Raw genomic sequence first — 18,321 nt, 5'->3', positions numbered from 1 at the left:
GCCAGTCCACAGACAGATTGTCAACGTTTCCTCCAGTTTCTCCCTCAACGCGCTTGATGTGGCACAAACAGAAGCGCTGCAGAGGGGTTTCATTGTGTTAGGGAAAGAACGGATTAGGAACGCCCAAAAAACCTTTCCCCCAGACCACCAAGGAAGGTTTAGATTGAGAATATCAACAGCAGTCAAATCAAAATAATTACATATTCCAGTTATTCTGAACTTTTATTTACTTTTTTTGTGCACCATGAAATTACAACTGACAGTGAGACTCGTTCACTATAGCTATGGATACATGTAGGGTATTCTTTTCTGTAAATTGTCCAGCCATAAAAAAACTAAAACAAACATCACTATATAAACAAACATTTCTACGTACGTAAAAAACAACTTTAACACAAGGGCTATCTTTAACACTACATCTCAAACTCATTCAGTTTATGTCTACCATCTTCAATAGTTACACTAACAATATTAAAGTTACAAGAGCTTACACATACAGGCTTGTTAAACTCAACAGACTCTTTGGTCAAGTTGACGTCAAGAGCAGATTATTATGTAGTACTGTACAGCTGGACTGGACAAACATGGACACAATGGACAAAGCTGACAAGTCATATTTACAGTTTGATGAAAGTCTTCCTTGTCTAAATAATTCATAACTTCAAAAAGGAGGAAGATGAAGTACAAGTAACATTTCATCAAGTTTTTTCAAGTTAAGTACTTCTTACAATGACATTGAGGAGTTTTGAATATTCAACATGCAGTCTGATCGGTTTACACCAACCCTTGCAGGTTTGATCCAGGAAAGCAATTTTGCTTGTGGCTTCCCGCTACAATTTGACATTGCCTAAATCTTCTTGATCGTACCAATACATTTAGGTTTATTATAGAAATTGGTAAGCGCTTGAACTATTGGCTAAAGGTTAAAACATTTTCTGCACCTTTAGAACAATTTTACTAGCCCAGCATGTATTTGTAAAACAGTTTTTTGGTGATGTAACAGAAATAGCTTCGCTTATTCTGTAGCTCATTCACATATTAAACCTACTTCACTTATTTGTTCATGAAAAACGCTGACGTCACCAAGGCCAAATCTGGTGTAACACATGCGAGTATATGAGATTTGAGCATTCTGTTCCTCACCTTAAGCTATTTCAAACCAATAAGCCACATCTTCCCTTTCAAAAGAAACAAACAAAACCATCATTACAAATGTAAGAATTCGTAAATATTTTAGTTATCAAAAAGACCAACACATCATGTTCAGGAATGTACTGCAAGATATAATTACACATAATGTGCCAAGAATTGACACTACCAAAAACTAAAGTCTATAAAGCACCTTTGGATCACATTTATTAAAATCTCATGTTAATATGTATTTTAATAAAAAAGTTCTGGGTGCAAGATCTGAATCCTTTTACCAGTTGAAACAAAGCAATGAAATGACCCTGTGAGTTACGGTGTGTACATTAGTAGATGTATGACATTTTGTTTTAGCTTCATGTTTCTTGAATCAATTACATTCGTCTCAACCTTTTGTTCTGCAGAGAGCTGTTTGACAGTTGCTGTTGTTCAGAAGAGCATGGTACCGGCTGAAGAAACTCACTGGTGATCTGATGGCAGATGAGTCGAATGATGTGTTTGTGACACTCTATCCAGGCCCTTCATTCTCGTAGGAGCTCGGTGTGCCTTCAGAACTCCTCCGTGGTGCTTCATATGTCCCTAGAAGTTAAAAAGACTCGATTGTTATTTCATTAAATCTTTTATTTTCATAATGTTAATGGTCGCTCCATTATATTTACCTTCAATCCACTGCGACTTGCATACTCTTTTCCACATTCAGAGCAGTGATAGGTTTTTCTCTCTGGCATGGGAGGTGGAAGACTAGGAGCCAATGACATGCATACCGCTGGTTCAATTCTCTCTTTTTCAGTTGCCATTGTGTCTTTAACGTCAACTTCATCATTTGCAATTGAACTACAGTGACCTTCCTTCATTGTCCTCTGTATCTTTGCCTCTGGCTCTTTGGGGGCAGTCTCAGATGCATCTTCACTCATGTTATCTAAAGTGTCTGATACGACATTCACATTACAACTCAAATCTTGAGTTTCCCTTTGAGCAGTCTTTGGTGTTTTATGTATACTGTCATCCATCTTTTCTTCCTTACTGAAGTCTTGAGTGAGGGATTCGGATGTTTGGACAAGGTCAGGCTCCACTAGGCTCAGTGTGTGAGAGGACAGACTCTCAGTGCTGAATGGAAGAAGAGAAGGTGATGTTGATGCCGGGTGTAGCCGAGGTACTTTTGGGGCATTTTCAGTTTGTACACTAAGGAGATCCTCTAAGTTAGACCTTGATCCAGTGCAAGGAATAGGCAGTCTATTTTCACTCCTAAATTCACAGTCGTCTCTGTGTGCACTGGATTTTACGGAAGCAGTGGAGCTGGAATTTTTCTTTTCTCCCAAGGAGGCAGTGTTGCTGGAAAGTTCAAAAGATGGTTTACCGGTGGCAGGTGGATCGGATGTTGTTGAGATTTGAGGGACAAGGGAGGCAGCAGATTCTAAGGTAGGAGCTACGCTGACAAAGAGATCTGGGGCATCGCCTATGCTTGTTGGCGGGGAATTTGTGGTTGGGATTGTGTAGAGGTCAAGGTTTAGATCAAAAAGACCTGGGCTAAATGAACCAGTTAGACTGGAGGTTATCGGGCATAATGTGGGAGCAGTACTGACAGCAAGAAGATCAGAATGACTACCGAATGAGCATTTGGAATCTGGCACTGTATGTGATAACTGAACAACAGTAGTGGTAGGGCTAGTTTCTGAAGCAGGGGACTCAGCAGACTGGGCCTTGGGCAAACTATCACGTTGTGTTGCAGTATCAGGCAGATTCTCTGGTGGGAGCTGACCTCCTAAATGCATGCGTATGTGATGTTGCAGAACGAGGGCATTGGTAAACTTCCTCTGGCATAATGGGCAAGAATTTTGGGCACGACTGTTTGGTGGGCGTGCACGATGGGTGGCCAGGTGCGCTCGAAGGCTTCCTTTGGTTGAGAAGGAGCGACCACAGAGCTTGCAGGGGAAGGGACGCTCTCCCAAATGGGTAGCCTGGTGCAAACGTAGTGCTCTTGGGCAACTTAACACCCGAAGGCACACACTACACTGATTAGGGGCAAGTGCCCCAGCAGAATTCATAAGACCCAGATAAGGTGACTGCTTGCTAAAGAGTGATGATGGGATCTGCATGGTAGATGATGGAAGGGAGGGGACCACATTTGTACTAAATGTACCTGTACTCATTAAACTACTGCTGCTATAGTTTAGTGCTCCTGTTATGTTGCTTGTTGACGTCTCACAAGTAGACGTTACCCAGTGTGACTGACCACGTGGTTCTTTTTCTAACTTCTCCACCAATCTCTGCAGCTTTGACGTGTCTGAAGTTGGGGTGGTGACGGATGTGGACGTGGAAGAAGTCGTTAAAGGGAATGAGATGTGTTGCTGTGCGGTAGACATGAAGGATCCTGTTGTGGTTGTGGGCCTGAGGAACCCGTGGCCTGGTTGGTGATGGGTGGAAGATGCTGGGAAAAAGAGTTTGGGTAGATTGGCAAGCTGTGAATATGCAGAATGGGGGAGCAATGTAGGGATTGGAGGGGTGTTCTCATCAAAGTGCTGTTGCTTTACACCTTTATACACCCCCGCGATGGAGAAGGTGGATGAGGGTGGAGCTGACAGAAGGGTAGAGGCGAGAGAGGAAGATGTTGAGGGTGTGAGTAAAGAGGCAGAGGATGTAGAGGCTACAGCGGCAGACGCACGGTTGAGCTGAAGGAGAGAGTGAGCAGTGGTAAGCAGAGCCAAGTCGATGCTTGCAGGAAGAGGCAGAGATGAGGCTGTAGTGTTTTGTGAGGTTGCAGCACCCTCAGGACCTTCACCACAAAGATCATCCCCTGCTTGCTGTTTAAGAGCAGCATTCATTTTGGTAGTTTGAGTTTGTGATGATCCTCCCATTGACCCCCCTGTCACAGATGCAAATAGGGAGCACGGGAACAGAGAAAAGGAGAGTTCAGGGTTTTGCTCACGGTGCCGCAGGAAGTGTACCTTAAGATTTCCTCGTGTTGTAAAACGACTGAAACATACAGGGCACTGATAAGGACGTTCCCCAGTGTGTGAGCGCAAGTGTATCTGGAGGGATGAATCGCTGCTGAAGAGCTTTCGACAAAAACGACACGCATGCCGCATAGGCCCTGCCCCTTCTAGTGCAGACAGTTTTGTATCCTGTGTGGAAACTGAATGGGCAGCCGCTGCTGTCAGGACCTGGTTTGGGAAGGTCAGACTACCCTGCCCACTGCCTCCTGATATGTTAGATGATTTCTCATATGAATTTTGAGCTGGTAGGCCAAGGGAAAGAGCGAGTGGGATGTTTGAAGCAATAGGGGTGGACATTGATGAGGATGTGGAGGAGTGAGCGCTTGCATGACTGGTGAAGTTTGCTGGATTGATTACTCCACTGTCGCCCTGTGTCTTATGGGGGCGCAAGACATTGAAAAGTGGGTGGGTATTTTTAGAGGACTTAAAGGTGGTCTGAGAGGGAAGCAGGGATGAGAAACATGCCAAAAGTGGAGCCACGGAGGAAGCGGGAGGTGAGGGGTTTGGCCGAGAGTGTGTGGGGTTGCTATCAGACCCTTTCAAACAGAGTTGTGGCAGAGGTGCTAGCATGAATGGCGTTGAATCCATTTCGCATGACGCTCCTCCCAGTCTCAATACCTGTCTACAGATCTCTTCAGTCATCTGCATCTGATGAATTTGTCTCTGCTGGAGCACACGCAGCTCCTCGAGGATAACAGCAATGCTGACAGGTGTACATGCTGGGGTTGGAGGGGCTGAGTTTGGGCTGGCGGAGGGTGTAACTGGGCTTGGTGGACCTGCAGCCATGGGACTGGGGCTTCTAGGATGTGCAGGCACACAGAGGGAAACAGCAGAGGAGGATGATGAAGAGGATGTGGTAACTGAAACGCCTAACTTTGGAGAAGCCATGAGTATGGGAATGTGGTTGGAGGGCACTGTTGATGGAATGGTGGATATACACTGATCAGCAGAATGGCTAGAAGAGCAGGATTGTGTGATGTCGGGGATAAGTGCAAGGTGAGACAGGTGGCAGGAAATGTGAAAGATAGAGTGGCTGGGTGTGGGTAGGGTTGGTGTTGTGAGCCTCTCTACAGATGGGTTTAGGCCCAGGAAAGATTGGCAGCTTTGTGTTGTAGAGGATGAGGAAGAGCAGGAAGAGTTGTTTGCAAGAGTAGAGGTGAGGGACTTCACTTCCAACTGCTCCTCTAAGAAATCAGAAAGACACTATTTACATAACAATTGATGACATCAATGTGAAACACTTAGCAATTACATTTACTGTGCAGATAACTAAGAGTAAGTTTACACTCTGAAAACGTAAATGTTTCACGTACATACCACAACGCTATCACAATTATCTGCATTTACACGTATCCAGGAAAATGAATAAAAACACTGCATTATGCATGTCAGGCCAGTGGATGGAGATCTTGGGCTGTAAAGAAACACATCGTGCATGCGATAAATACGCATACCCTGCTTTAAGCTAAAAGCGCTTTTAATACCCTTTATCGGCGTTTATGTGTGTTTATAGTCTCTGGTGGTTGTAGGGGTGCAGTAAACCCACTTTTTGCTGGAGAAATTTTAATAACTATGTCCAGAGGCACAAACATACAGCATGGAGGCCGCCGTTAATGTTTTGGGAATACTCTACAGACTGAACGCGTAATCCGCATCAGAATTTACACAAAGATGACACTCGTCGTTTTCAAATCTTGCACTTTGCGTTTGCAAAAGTTTGCATTTTTAGTCCCCCAAAACGCTGTTGTTGTGTAAGTGAACAGCCAAAACGCAGAAAAAGTCTTGTGTTAACGGCCAATAAATCGTTTTCCATTTATACCACCAGTAGAAGTCCAACAAAGATAAGGTTGTTTTAATATACAGTTTAGTATACAGATATCGAAATGAGCGAAATATCACAGATGTGCATATAGCGTATGTATGGACCGCAACTTAACTGTTCACTTTCGGAAGATACAATGATGTTTTCTGTTCCCGGAAAGAATTTGAAACATGAATGTTTTAAACAGTTTAATATGGTTCCCATTCATTTTCTTCAATATGGTGCAGCCCTGAAAGAGTAATAATAAAATAATGTTCGAGAATTTGATACTGATTTGATGTCTCTGGATTAGGTACAAACATCATTTGTAATACCAAACCAACAGATAGGGCTGTCACGATTATGAAATTTGGCTGACGTTTCTATTAAATATTTGCAATTATGACGATGAACTGTCCGTCTGTTGTAAGTCTTTGAAGATATAACTATTAATGACAGTTAACTTATTCAATGAAGAAAAAATATAATAATACTATATACTTTAGAAATGCGGTAATTTTATAGAGAGACCTAAACAGAGACGACTGTCTCAAGCACTAAAACTAGATATTAAGGTCTTGCTGTATACTACTCGCTACATTATCTTCTTTAAAGAATGTCGAACATATCATCTATTTACCCTAAACCTCAGCCAGTCGTTTATATTGGTGTCGCTCTCTTCCCCTCTTTTACTCTCTCTGTCATGAAATCCCATCCCCTGAGCAGCTTACAATGTCCTTTGCACCCGCTAACAGCCAACTTTGTTTCCACAGCAACAATGACCCTTCCCGCAAAATTCCCAAACCACTTCATCAGCTCAAACAACTCTAGAGCCACAAGACCGGGAAAGTGAATATAAGCGTTACATCATGTTAAAACACATCTTCTGTCCTAACCCAAAGAAGCATGAAAGGTCATTGATTCTTAGCACTGTGTGTAACCGCAAAACACTGCTAGAAAACGAGTGACCATAGGACCTATTCACAAGCCAAACTTGATTTACAGAAGACGATGTAATGTTTTAGATTATTATTAAGCGATACACTAACTCATCCAGTAGGGTCGCTGATGCACACTATGTGTCCTGTACTTAAGAATGACTATCGAATTTGAGTCACAGATCAAAACTCTCTTATGCGTTTACTTCCTGGCACCTGGTGTGTACGCCTGACTGCACGACCACAAAGCCTCGTGGAGACAATGAAGTCTCCTGCCATTCCAGTTAGAGCACTCAAGTGGCTCCATTTTCTCAAAGCGGTCTACCTCTTCCGCAATCTTATCTCCCTTTCAAAACCACGTATTGTCTCTCTGCTTTTTTAGGTTTGCCCACCATTTGGGCAAACACATTGGATCTTCACTAGCAGTAGGCCTACATATCGTATCCAATCTCTGGATAGTTACAGAAGTTGCATTTAAAAGCAAAAGAGATGCAGAAGAAACAAAAGAGCTCTCTTACTAAACAGTAAAACATTTCTCACCACGTTGACGTAGCCGTGACGTGCCGAGGATGGCGCTGACAAAATGCTGAGGTCTTTTCTGTTTCCGCCGTGACATGGTGCAGGGGAAAGTCAATGGCTAATTGGCCCATGGGTTGAATTAGAATTTGTTCTATTGGACCTAAATTCAAATGTAAAATCCCGTCTGAGATGCGATCACAGAAATCCATGTATCATTTATATAGGTCACAAGAGGCTAAATAGCAAGTGCATACATGAGCAATGTCTCAGAAGTGGACCAAGTACTTGGCAAACCAATCCGTGTCTATTCAGTGTAACTAAAATCCAAGGACAACTCTCCTCCTCCCTTTCCCCGTTTTTTCGCTCCAAAACAGTCTTGGCTTGTTCTCCCACTACATTCGCATTCAAATAACGCAGAACGCCACCTTCTCGTGCATACACCCCTCCTTTCCTTTACATCCCTTAAGTTTAAGCCGCTCTTCTGAACCGTTTTAAATGTTAGCAGTGAAAAAAACGCAATATATAAAATAGCAGATGAGATCAAGGCTGACCGAGATACGCAAGTGAACAGGGAATGACATTTATAATGTATCTTTATGGTAAATTGTTACACGGGTCTCATTGCAAACAGTGTGACCGCATCATTTATACATGTTCTGTGCCCAATATCTTGTTCTCGGTCGCTTTAAGGGAAAGGCAAAAACTTGCAGCAAAAAAAAACAGGCCATGTCTTTTGTTCTGTAGTATAACTTGAAAGGGCCTATACAGAGATTCCTCATTTACATTTTTACAAAAACAAAACGTGAGACTTTAAAAAACGTGTTTTGTCTAATCTGAGATGTTTTGTCTTCGGATGGTGATAATATAAATATAACATAATGCCTTTGTGTTATTTATTAGTGAAAACCAACATACATCAGCGTGTTCAACAGAATTACGTTTCTTCTTAATTGGTCTTTTATGCGCACAATAATCACACACACAATAATCACCCAAGACTTGGATATTACATGACAAATCACGCCGAGACATAAATATGTTTAATAAACATCGCGATATACTTCGTAATATATCGCGTACAAATGTCATAATTACGTCAGCGGATGCACGCGGAAAGTACAGCGCTACTGTACGCGCGACCTGTTGCGTCCTCCGGCGCGCGCTCTATGATCATAACCGATTATGATTCATATTTTCCTATGACCGCATGACACGCTGTGACACGACTGTAACGTGTAGTGCTGGGGTTATAAATAGCATGCACACGGCACAACTTACCGGCAGACGATTATCTTTCACGGCTGTTTGTAAAATCGCACGATAGATTACGTCGGAATGGTTCATCGCTCTTCCGGCATTTTGCCACCGTGATGCGCAGTCGGCTCTGACATCTAAATTATTTATTTCTGGTGTTGTCTTTACCACACTGTGTATTCAGTCACGATCGAATGATCATTTATCACCCATTGTTGAATATTTGGGGTAATCGAGAAATGACATTTCGCTATTGCTTTCATTCCCATGGTCCTCCCTCTCTCTCTCTCTCTCTCTCTCTCTCGGTCGCTCCTCTAGTCTCTTTGTATTTGCCTAAAATGGCCCTCTTTCCTCCCTCTCCCGGCCCGAGTCTTTGTTGAGAGACACTGGCGCTGCAGCAGACGGGTGTCTGTCCGTGAGTCTGTCGGTCACATCCCTGCAGAATTCACCAGACTTAACATGTCAGGCTTGTTTGTTTGTCCTTTTAACCAGGAAAGTATTTTTGCATGACGTATTGAAATGGGGATCTTTTTGATTAAAGCAACATCAATGTGAGGATGATTTGGAAAACAGGAAACAGATCACCTCTCTTGTGAAAACGAACCATGTGGTTGCAATTAAAGTCAAGCTGCAATCCACAGCAACCCACCATGGGCTCTTATAACCGGAGTTCATTTTCTCCATATCTTACCCAATATTGTAGGCTAGTGTGAGAAAAAAGTTGGTTACTTTTAGTTTTGTACATTTAAACGTATATTGTTATATAACACGAATAACATTAAAGGGATAGTTCACTCGAGCCTGAACCTGAATACATTTCTTTGCGCTGCTTACCACAAAGGAGGATATTTGGAAACATGTCAGAAACCAAAAAGATCCAGGGAAGATAAATACGTAGGGAGTCAATGGGGGATGAGAACTGTTTGGTTACTGGCATTCTCCCGAACATAATTTTCATTTCTGGGTGAACTGTTCCTTTAAGGATGTACAGTAAGTTGGTGATAGACTGAATGAATTGTTATATCTGATAAATATAACTGAAAACCGCGTGGATTTGATCTACAGCATATTTAAAATGTTAAACATAGCCAGTTTTCTCAGTTGTTGCGAGAATGAGGTCGCAACGTTTTCAAATACTCGTCTTATTATAGGTACAATAAATGGAGTGTTAAAGTCCCAGTGAAATTGAAAATGACAATTCTTATTTTTTCATGAACTATTGCAGCATTTATAGTCACTAGCTTAGCAATGTGGGTCATTCTCTTTTTAAAATGAATGTGCCCTCATGATCTTCAGATAAAGTCTGAAAACGCACTTCCGCCCCTGAAATGACGTAAATAAGACGGCTTGGGTGGAGCATCCGTTAACTCCTCCCCTACAACTGTCAGTCTGCTGCCAGATTTATTTCAAAATCAATGCAACAGCTGTTTTTATACATCCAATCAATTTGCAGTATAGAAACGCAAGCCACGCCCACCTTTTGACTATGAAATGTGTCCGAATACGGAAGTAAAAACGATCGCTACTTGTTCAGTGGGGCATATATCTTACAATCACCACAAAAAGTATAGGGGCGTATTATATTATTAACTATTATATACTTTTTTTACAATTGACTCTGTCCCATCACCGCTTGTGTGTTTTCCCCGTCACCTCACGAGCACTCGGCAAGAGCAGCATGTCACATGATGGCTTAGCAGTTTTCTGTGTTGAGAGGTCAGCCGGTCTGGTTAAGACATTGCAGGATAAGCCAGCTGTCACAGTCACACATGCACTCTCAGTGTGTGTTTCTATAGGCCTACTCTTACGTTCGCATGCAATAAACAAAACGGTAAGTCTGATTTTATGTTCTCCTTCATTAATCTTATGGACATTATAAGTGCACAGCAGATTAAATCTGTGCAATGACCTGCAGTGACCATGATGGTGAACACAGTGTTCAGTAATGCATACAGAAGGCCACTGTGAGTCTGATCGAATGATATTTCAGTTGTGTGTATGTGGTATTGTCTGCAGAGAAAAACAACAGGGTCAGTATGAGTATCTGTTGACTCGTAGCGATATGGTTGATTTCATGGGTAATGCGATTTGTTATCAAGTAGAAGTGTGTGCCATTTCTGCACCAGAATCATAAATTGCAAAATGTGTTTCATAGATTTTTCCGACACTTTCCATTGGTCAGACGAACAGATCAACCCATCCCATACCACCTCATATCACTGGTAAGTCAATGTTGCTGTGTCAGGCTATAAAGCCTAAAAACAGAGCAATGCTTTAATAGATCCAGAAGCATACATTGTTTAGAGTGAGCTCTTTTTTACAAGACTTGTCTTAGCAAGTTGAGACAGCAAGAAACAAGAATCACCTTTCCTCATCCTTAAGATCTTAATGTATTTAATAGAGATCTATAAGAGATTACCCATTTATCCAGAAGTCCGATGGAACAGACTACAAATAGTTGATCAGGAGACAGATTAACCAAATTTAGACTTTCTTTGTACTTAATGTGCAGCAAGTCGTATGGTTTTGTCATCATTTGTTATCATTTGTAAATGTTTTTGCTGTAGTTATGCAGCTAGTTGCCAGTAACTTACTGTAGATTTACATTTATGTAATTTATTGGCAACAGTTTGTGATCACTAAACATAATCTTTATCTTTACAGAAAAAAACTGATCAAATAACAGCCTCACGCAAAGCATTCTGGGAACCGGAAATCCACAAAAACCTCTTTCAGGTTTTTTTCAAATTTTGGTTCCAGGAATGCTTTGCACGAGGCTGTTATTTCATAGTTCTTTTTCTGTAAAGATAAAGATTATGTTTAATGATCATTTATCTTTGAACAAACGGTTGCAAGTAAATTACGTAAATGTAAATCTACAGTAAGTTATTGGGAAACTACTGCCAGTAATACTGTCATTTCTACAGACATGTTTCATTCACAGTGAGGGACTAACTTTAGTCTCGAGAACAACTGAAACATCTTAAAATAAATCAGTGCGTTTGAAAACATCCTAGTTTAAATAAGTTAATTATATACCCTGTCCGGGAACCAGCCCCATTGCATTTATGTCATTCTTTTATTTAGCAACTCAAAACAGTTCTTCTGTCATCATCTACTCATCTTCTTGTCATTTTAAACCTGTATGACTTTCTTCTTCTTCCGAACACAAAAGAAGATATTTTGAAGAATGTCTGTAACCAAACCAATGCAAGTCAATTGCTAAAGCTGTTTTGGGTATTCAACATTCTTCAAATGATTTTTTGTGAGTGTGTTTTTTGCAGAAGAAAGTAAGCCATACAGGTTTGAATTGTTAGTATGACATTATGCCAGATTTCACACACAAGCAAATTCATGAATTTCCAGTTGTCATGAGCTCCATGGAGGAAACACACATGTGTCCCATGTGTCGTGACCTATTCGGTCAGGCCCTTCCCTTTCCCTGCGGCCACATCTTATGTCCGGCTTGCGTACGGGATGCTTGGAGGCAGAGTGCCGGCTCAGATAGAGGAAGATTCGTGTGTTCGCTGTGTCTGGAGGAGCGGGGGGTGGTGGTCTGTGACTGCTGTCCACAAGAGGAGAGGGACGATGATCAGATACGTGCCGCTGTAAAGACCTGCCTGCGCTGTGAGGTCTCTCTGTGCGAGCAGCACCTGAAACCGCATCTACAGCGGCCCGCTTACAGAACACACCTGTTAGTAGAGCCGCTGACTGACATGTCCCGCCGCAGGTGTCCCGATCATCAGGAAGTTTTTCGTTACTACTGCATGGATGATAAGGAGTACGTCTGCGCAGACTGCATCCTAGAAGGACAACATGCTCAACACCTGGTCAAAGGGATGAGAAAGATGGAGGAGGAATATAAAGTGAGTTATTAAACGGATTAACCGTTTAAAATAAAGCAAAATGGGGGGAGTGCAGGTCTTTATAATATCTTTTGTCCCTTGGTATGACTAAAATGTAATTAAATAACTTCAAATGCATGAATGCAGTATAAATATAAAATTGTTTTTAATATTTATTTGTTAATTATCATTTATATAAATAAATCCTACAATTTTGCTCATTTTTCTAACAAAGTAGCACAAAAGCTAATGTAACAATGCATGTATTTTGTATTTTGTAATTTTTAGTATTTTGTCTTAACTTAAATAACATTGGTTGTGTTTAATTTTGTTCAGGGCACGTTACAGAACAGTTTAATGAAAGCAGAAGAGAAATTAAAGCAAGGAGAACAGATGCTTGAAGAACATCAGAACATATTTCACACCATCATAGTAAGTCCACTACATGTAAACTTGCCCAGTGGGTCGTGCCCATGCTTTATGGATCTATCATATGGACGACCCAAGTTTGAGTTCCTGATCCTCCCTTTACACCTCCTATTCTCCTTTATACTGTAAAAATGCCCCAGAATGTGTCAGAGCTGTATATGTATGTGTTTGGCATCCTCTGTGTGTGTGTTTTCAGATGGACTCCTCTATGAGTGATGTCTCGCAGGTGCTACAGATGGGCTCGGCCCTGCAGGCTCAGGTGGACAGATTAGTGTCAGCTGTGACAAACATCACCGAGCAGGAGAGACAGCTGGCATTAGAGAGGGTGCAGGAGGATTTCAGCAGGGCGAGAGAAGACCTCAAACAGACTGAGAACCTCCACAGATTCCTGGGGTCCCTGCTTAAAGAGAGCGACCCCTTCCTGTTAATCTGGGTATGTGGGGTGATACAATGTCTTTTCTGCATTTGTTTAGAATTCTGGTGGATGCATTCAAACTTCCTTTATTGGATAAGGCAAATTGTTTTAAAGTCCCAGTGAAATAAAAAATGACTTTAAATTTTTCCATGAAATATTGTAGCTTTTGTAGTCAATAGCTTATCAATGTTGGTCATTTTCTTTTAAAAGTTCAGGCACCCTCGTAATCTTCTGTTAAAATCAGAAATTGCACTTCCGCTGAAATGACGATCCATCTTTAATGACATTTTAGCATCGGTTAACTCCTCCCCTTCGACTGTCAGGTAAAAACAATGCAACAGCTGTTTCACACATCAATCAATTCGCAGTAAAAAACACAAGCCACGCCCATTAATTTTCTCCGTTGAAATTCCTTTTCACTCTGAAGTGTATTGTTCCCATAAATGCGTCTGCTAAATGACTAAATGTAAATGTGTCAGAATATGGAAGTAAAAACTTTAAACGTGACATAAAACGTATGGGTGTGTAAGGTTTAGTCTAACTGTTGAATCTGAAGGAATTGTATTTTTTTTACATCTTAACTGCAATAAAGACTGTGTTTCATGTTCACCTCAAGACTAGCAACCTTTAACTTAAATAAGTACTCTCTAAAACGACTTCACTCTCGTGGCTTTTTTGTTTACTGAAGTCATTTAAAGTTCATTTAAAGGTCAGTTTAATTCAGACAATGAAAGCGTTATTTTATCCATCAAAATAACAGAATGTAGTGTTAAATGCCAAGTAAAATAGCGTCTGGGTTTTGACAATGGCAGCTGTCACCATTATGATATACGTTCGAGATCAAATTTTGATAATAATATAAAGTGATCTTAAGTTATGCTGATCTTTTGAGTTTATAACATCCAAAATGTGTTTGTTTTTGTTGGAATTGAACAGACATTATATAGAAACACACAAAACAACTTAACAGTCTTAAACTGTACATTTAAACATCATTTTATTATGTTTTTAATGATTATTTATTAACATTAATATTATTTTGATGAACCTATCTATTGTATTATGGCAACATGCCTTTGGGTTATTTGGGGCATTTACAGATGCAACAGATCTACAAAGAGATGCATTTCTGCAACTGTTATTCATAATAATCCTACTTTTCCACAGGCATTTCAGTCGGAGGATTCACAGTAAGTCTGTGATTTGTTTTAGTTGCTGTCATAGTAAACATCTTGTGACTTGTATGTCAGTTTATATGTACAAGAGATAAAGCAAGCGTGTGTTTGTTATTACTGTATTAGTCTCTTCATCTGCATTACAGGATGATGGCAGAACTCAACACGCCAGTGTTCACACCAGCTCAGCCAAACATGAATAAGAAACGCGTGCTTGAGAATGTGGAAAATAAATATAGAGAGTTTATAGCTGAGATCCTGCGCTGCCTCATAGAACTCAAGAGAGACCTCCGTGAGTATTCTTCTCATTCATAGTGCCACGCTAAAACTTTCATTAAAGGGACACTTCACCCAAAGATGAAAGTTCTGTCATCATTTACTCACCTTTGAGTTGCTCCAAATCTGTATGAACACAAAGAAAGATATTCTTATAACCAAACAGACCTCGACACCCATTGACTCCCATGGTAGGAAAAATGACTTTATCATTTTATTTGTGCTGTTGAACACAAAAGACATTTTGAAGAATGTAGGACAGCAAACAGTTCTGGTGCACGTTTGACCATCATTGTGTTCTTCCAACTTTGGGAGTCAATGGGGGGCAAAATCTGTTTGGTTAAAAGGATTCTTCCAAATATCTTAGTGATCATCAGAACAAAGACATTTATACGGTTTGAAACAACTCGAAGGCGAGTAAACAATGACAGAATATTCGTGTTTGGGTGAAGTATCCCTTCAAAACATGACCTCATCCAAAAAAGCTTTAAAACTACTAAGGTGCACTAGATTCAAAATCCAGTGCTGTAAATCCTGTGTTTCGTGCATTATTTCGTCACCTGCCTTGTCCAGTAGTTCCCTCTAGTGGCTCAAGTCCTAATGGCAGGTATTCCTGTTTGATTGTATTTAAACAGTAAGCAGCCCTTTAACAATGGACAGAAACTCAGCCCATCCTCTACTCAATGTTTCTGATGATCTGCGATCAGTGACGAGGCTCAAAAAGCGCTTGTCCGTCCCTGAGCATCCTGACCGCTTCGACCACTGGAGTCAGGTGATCTCCTGTCAGATGTTTTCTTCAGGAACGCACTACTGGGAGCTGGAGGTGGAGGGTTTCTGGGATATAGCAGTGACCTACCACAGCATAGCGAGGAAAGCCAAGGAGGGGACAGCGTTTGGCTGCAACAAGGTACAGTTTGATCTCATCTAATATTCCAGATAAGGAAGTGGTGCTTTACAAGTGAAGAGCTGAGTTGCAGTACATTACAAACAATTAAAACGTGTTTTTAATGTGTAAATGAGATGTATTTGTTATTATCACTTAACAACCCAAATGCACTTTGATTGAAATTACTGGGAATGCACAATAACAAAACGTGATCTTTAAATGTGAAATTGTTTACTAAAAATCGTATTACCCTACTGAAGAAACCAAATTCAGATGATTTCCATAAACGCCATTTATTAGCCATCAGCTTTTACCAATAAACCATTATGGAGTGTGTTTTGGAGTTGTGTTCTTTTGGTTCACATCCAGCAGATAACCTAACACCAACAGAACCCAAAACACATTATCAGAAGAGACCCACATTAGACCATTATCAGAAGAGACCCACATTAGACCATTATAGTTTCCAAATACAATTCCCTTTATGACCATTAAATCTGTTAGAATTTCGGTGATGGGTTTTCTTCATCCGTAATATAATTCAATGGTTTACACGTTGAAGCGTATTGATTGTCTGTGGGGTTTCATTATCTTACGACATCAGATATCCTGGAGTCTCACACAACAGCATGACAGGAAACTCGCTGCCTGGCATAACCGAAAGAGAACTCGCCTTTCCACGATAATGTCTGGCAACCACTTGGCCGTTTCCCTGGACTATGATTCTGGCTTCATCACTTTCTCAGAGGTGGGGCCGTCGTCCATCCTCCTACCCCTGCACAAGTTCAGCACCACCTTCACACAGCCCGTCTGCCTGGGCTTTGGCCTCTACAGACCAGAACTGAACAGCAGGGTCACCATCCTCAAGAAGATATGACTACACTCATTGAACATTTATTTCACTAATAGCTACTGTGATTTTTCATAATCATGTTTGCACTTTAAAAGAAGAACTGATCGATGTATACCAACAGAGCTGATAGTCAATCCTATATCATTGCTGTCCTTCTGATACCTGGATGTCCAAGTTTGCAAGATTCGCTGTTTGGGAATGAATAAAACGATGCACTGGAATGCTCGGTTCTGATTGGCCAGTCACGACATTTCGTTATTCACAGATAACAACCTCTCAAAACTAATAACACACGGTCACCCGGATGCAGCAAATCTTTCCGACAAACGTGTCTTTTGTGTCCTCGTGGCAGGTCTGCATTCGGTAAAGATGAGCTAATAAAATATTTCAAATTACACTGATAATAACAATATAGCAAAACATTTGAATCCCAAAATATGAAGTGACAAGGGTTCAAAAGACAGCGCCGATATTATTTACACACTTACGGATGTTTTTATCCTAAATGACTTTAAGTTTTAAGTATGTGTGTTCCTTTGGAATCAAACACAACACCTGTGCAGTGTTAACTTATGAAACATCCCCATCAGTACACAACCTTGTAAAACCTTCCTCAAAAAGGAAAGCTCAAGTATTCATTTTGTAGCTGCACATCGGTTGCTTTCACGGTGTTGTGATGTACATGTTCAGAAAATAAAAACATATTTTTATATTTGCGAAACATGTTTTGTGCATTGTTATGGGCTTCTGGTATATCTGCATGTTGATTTCTACACTTTCATTAATGCTATGACCTCACATACCGTCATATGACCTGTCATGGATTGCTGTAAATGTAATAAGGTTGTGGCGTTTGTGCCAAAGATGGTTACATTGATGACATTATTAGAGAGCGAGAGAGATAGAGAGAGAGAGAGAGAGAGAGAGAGAAAGTTGGTGGAGCGGGGATGGGAGTGTCTTTTGGAGACAAGAAGAGAAGAATGATCTGTTAGCTGTTAGATTCTTCCCACCCAAGCTCTGATCAGACACTTCACATCATTTCACAGAGAAATCGCCGGACGTCCTACTAAATCAGGTGATTTTGCTTTTCATGTTTCTAGCGAACGCTTGAGAACTTACACATTTCATCTTGTGTTATTGACAAGGGAAGAAGCTTCAGTGGACAGTTGTTTAGCGACACTGTATTTATAGTTTCACATTAGTGCGAAATGCTGCGTGTATTTCTTAACGCTTCGTTTGAACACACTTGAGATGAACTTCAATATGCTTTTTATTAACGTTATCGTGGATAAAAGGTTAAGATTTGTTGGGTGGCGTTTTAGCTTGTGAACTGAACAGAAAAAGATGTTATTAAAAGTGAAGTTCGACTCAAAACCAGCAGTAGAAAAACGTCACGATACTCAAAACGTGAATTGAAAACTTTAAAGGGACAGTTCTCCCAAAAATGTCAATTCTGTCATCATTTACTCACCTTCCAGTTATTCTGTGCAAAGATCTTTGTTCTGATGAACGCGGAGAAAGATTTTTGGAAAAATGCTGATAACCAAACAGATCCCCACCATAGTAGGAGAAAATACAATGGTCGTCGAAAGTGCCACAGAACTGTTTGCTGTCCCACATCTTCTATTCAACAGAATGATAAATGATAAAAAATGATAAATGTCATTTTTCCTACCATGGGAGTCAATGGGGGGCAAGATCTGTTTGGGTATAAGCATGCGTCCAAATATCTTTCTCCGTCTTCATCAGAACAAAGACATTAACACACATTCATTGAAGGTAAGGAAACAA

At 40.8% G+C, this 18,321-nt stretch overlaps 2 protein-coding genes across 2 annotated transcripts; one reads left to right on the top strand and one right to left on the bottom strand.

Annotated features, from left to right (window-relative positions):
- Positions 1-212: 212 nt before the first annotated feature.
- sall2 (spalt-like transcription factor 2) lies at positions 213-5,027 on the bottom strand (the record flags this gene model as incomplete). The annotated part of the gene is made up of 2 exons (XM_079453597.1): positions 213-1,725; positions 1,806-5,027. The coding sequence occupies 2 exons, from the start codon at positions 5,025-5,027 to the stop codon at positions 1,606-1,608; spliced, it is 3,342 nt and encodes a 1,113-aa protein (XP_079309723.1). The 3' UTR covers positions 213-1,605.
- Positions 5,028-10,397: 5,370 nt separating this feature from the next.
- trim110 (tripartite motif containing 110) lies at positions 10,398-17,248 on the top strand. Its single transcript, XM_079453411.1, has 9 exons — positions 10,398-10,482; positions 10,807-10,873; positions 12,018-12,517; positions 12,833-12,928; positions 13,122-13,358; positions 14,508-14,530; positions 14,662-14,807; positions 15,427-15,698; positions 16,282-17,248. The coding sequence occupies exons 3-9, from the start codon at positions 12,023-12,025 to the stop codon at positions 16,552-16,554; spliced, it is 1,542 nt and encodes a 513-aa protein (XP_079309537.1). The 5' UTR covers positions 10,398-10,482; positions 10,807-10,873; positions 12,018-12,022; the 3' UTR covers positions 16,555-17,248.
- Positions 17,249-18,321: the final 1,073 nt, after the last annotated feature.

Source organism: Barbatula barbatula (assembly GCF_947034865.1).
Source record: "Barbatula barbatula genome assembly, chromosome: 3".
Taxonomy (NCBI): domain Eukaryota; kingdom Metazoa; phylum Chordata; class Actinopteri; order Cypriniformes; family Nemacheilidae; genus Barbatula; species Barbatula barbatula.
Note: the sequence above shows the minus strand (reverse complement) of the source record. Positions and strands in the feature narration are given on the sequence as shown.

Coding starts and splice junctions, on each gene's coding strand:
- trim110 (XM_079453411.1), top strand. CDS start 12,023: ATGAGCTCCATGGAGGAAACACACATGTGTCCCATGTGTCGTGACCTA. Junction 14,808..15,426: donor AGAACTCAAGAGAGACCTCC/GTGAGTATTCTT, acceptor GTATTTAAACAG/TAAGCAGCCCTTTAACAATG. Junction 15,699..16,281: donor CAGCGTTTGGCTGCAACAAG/GTACAGTTTGAT, acceptor TTACGACATCAG/ATATCCTGGAGTCTCACACA.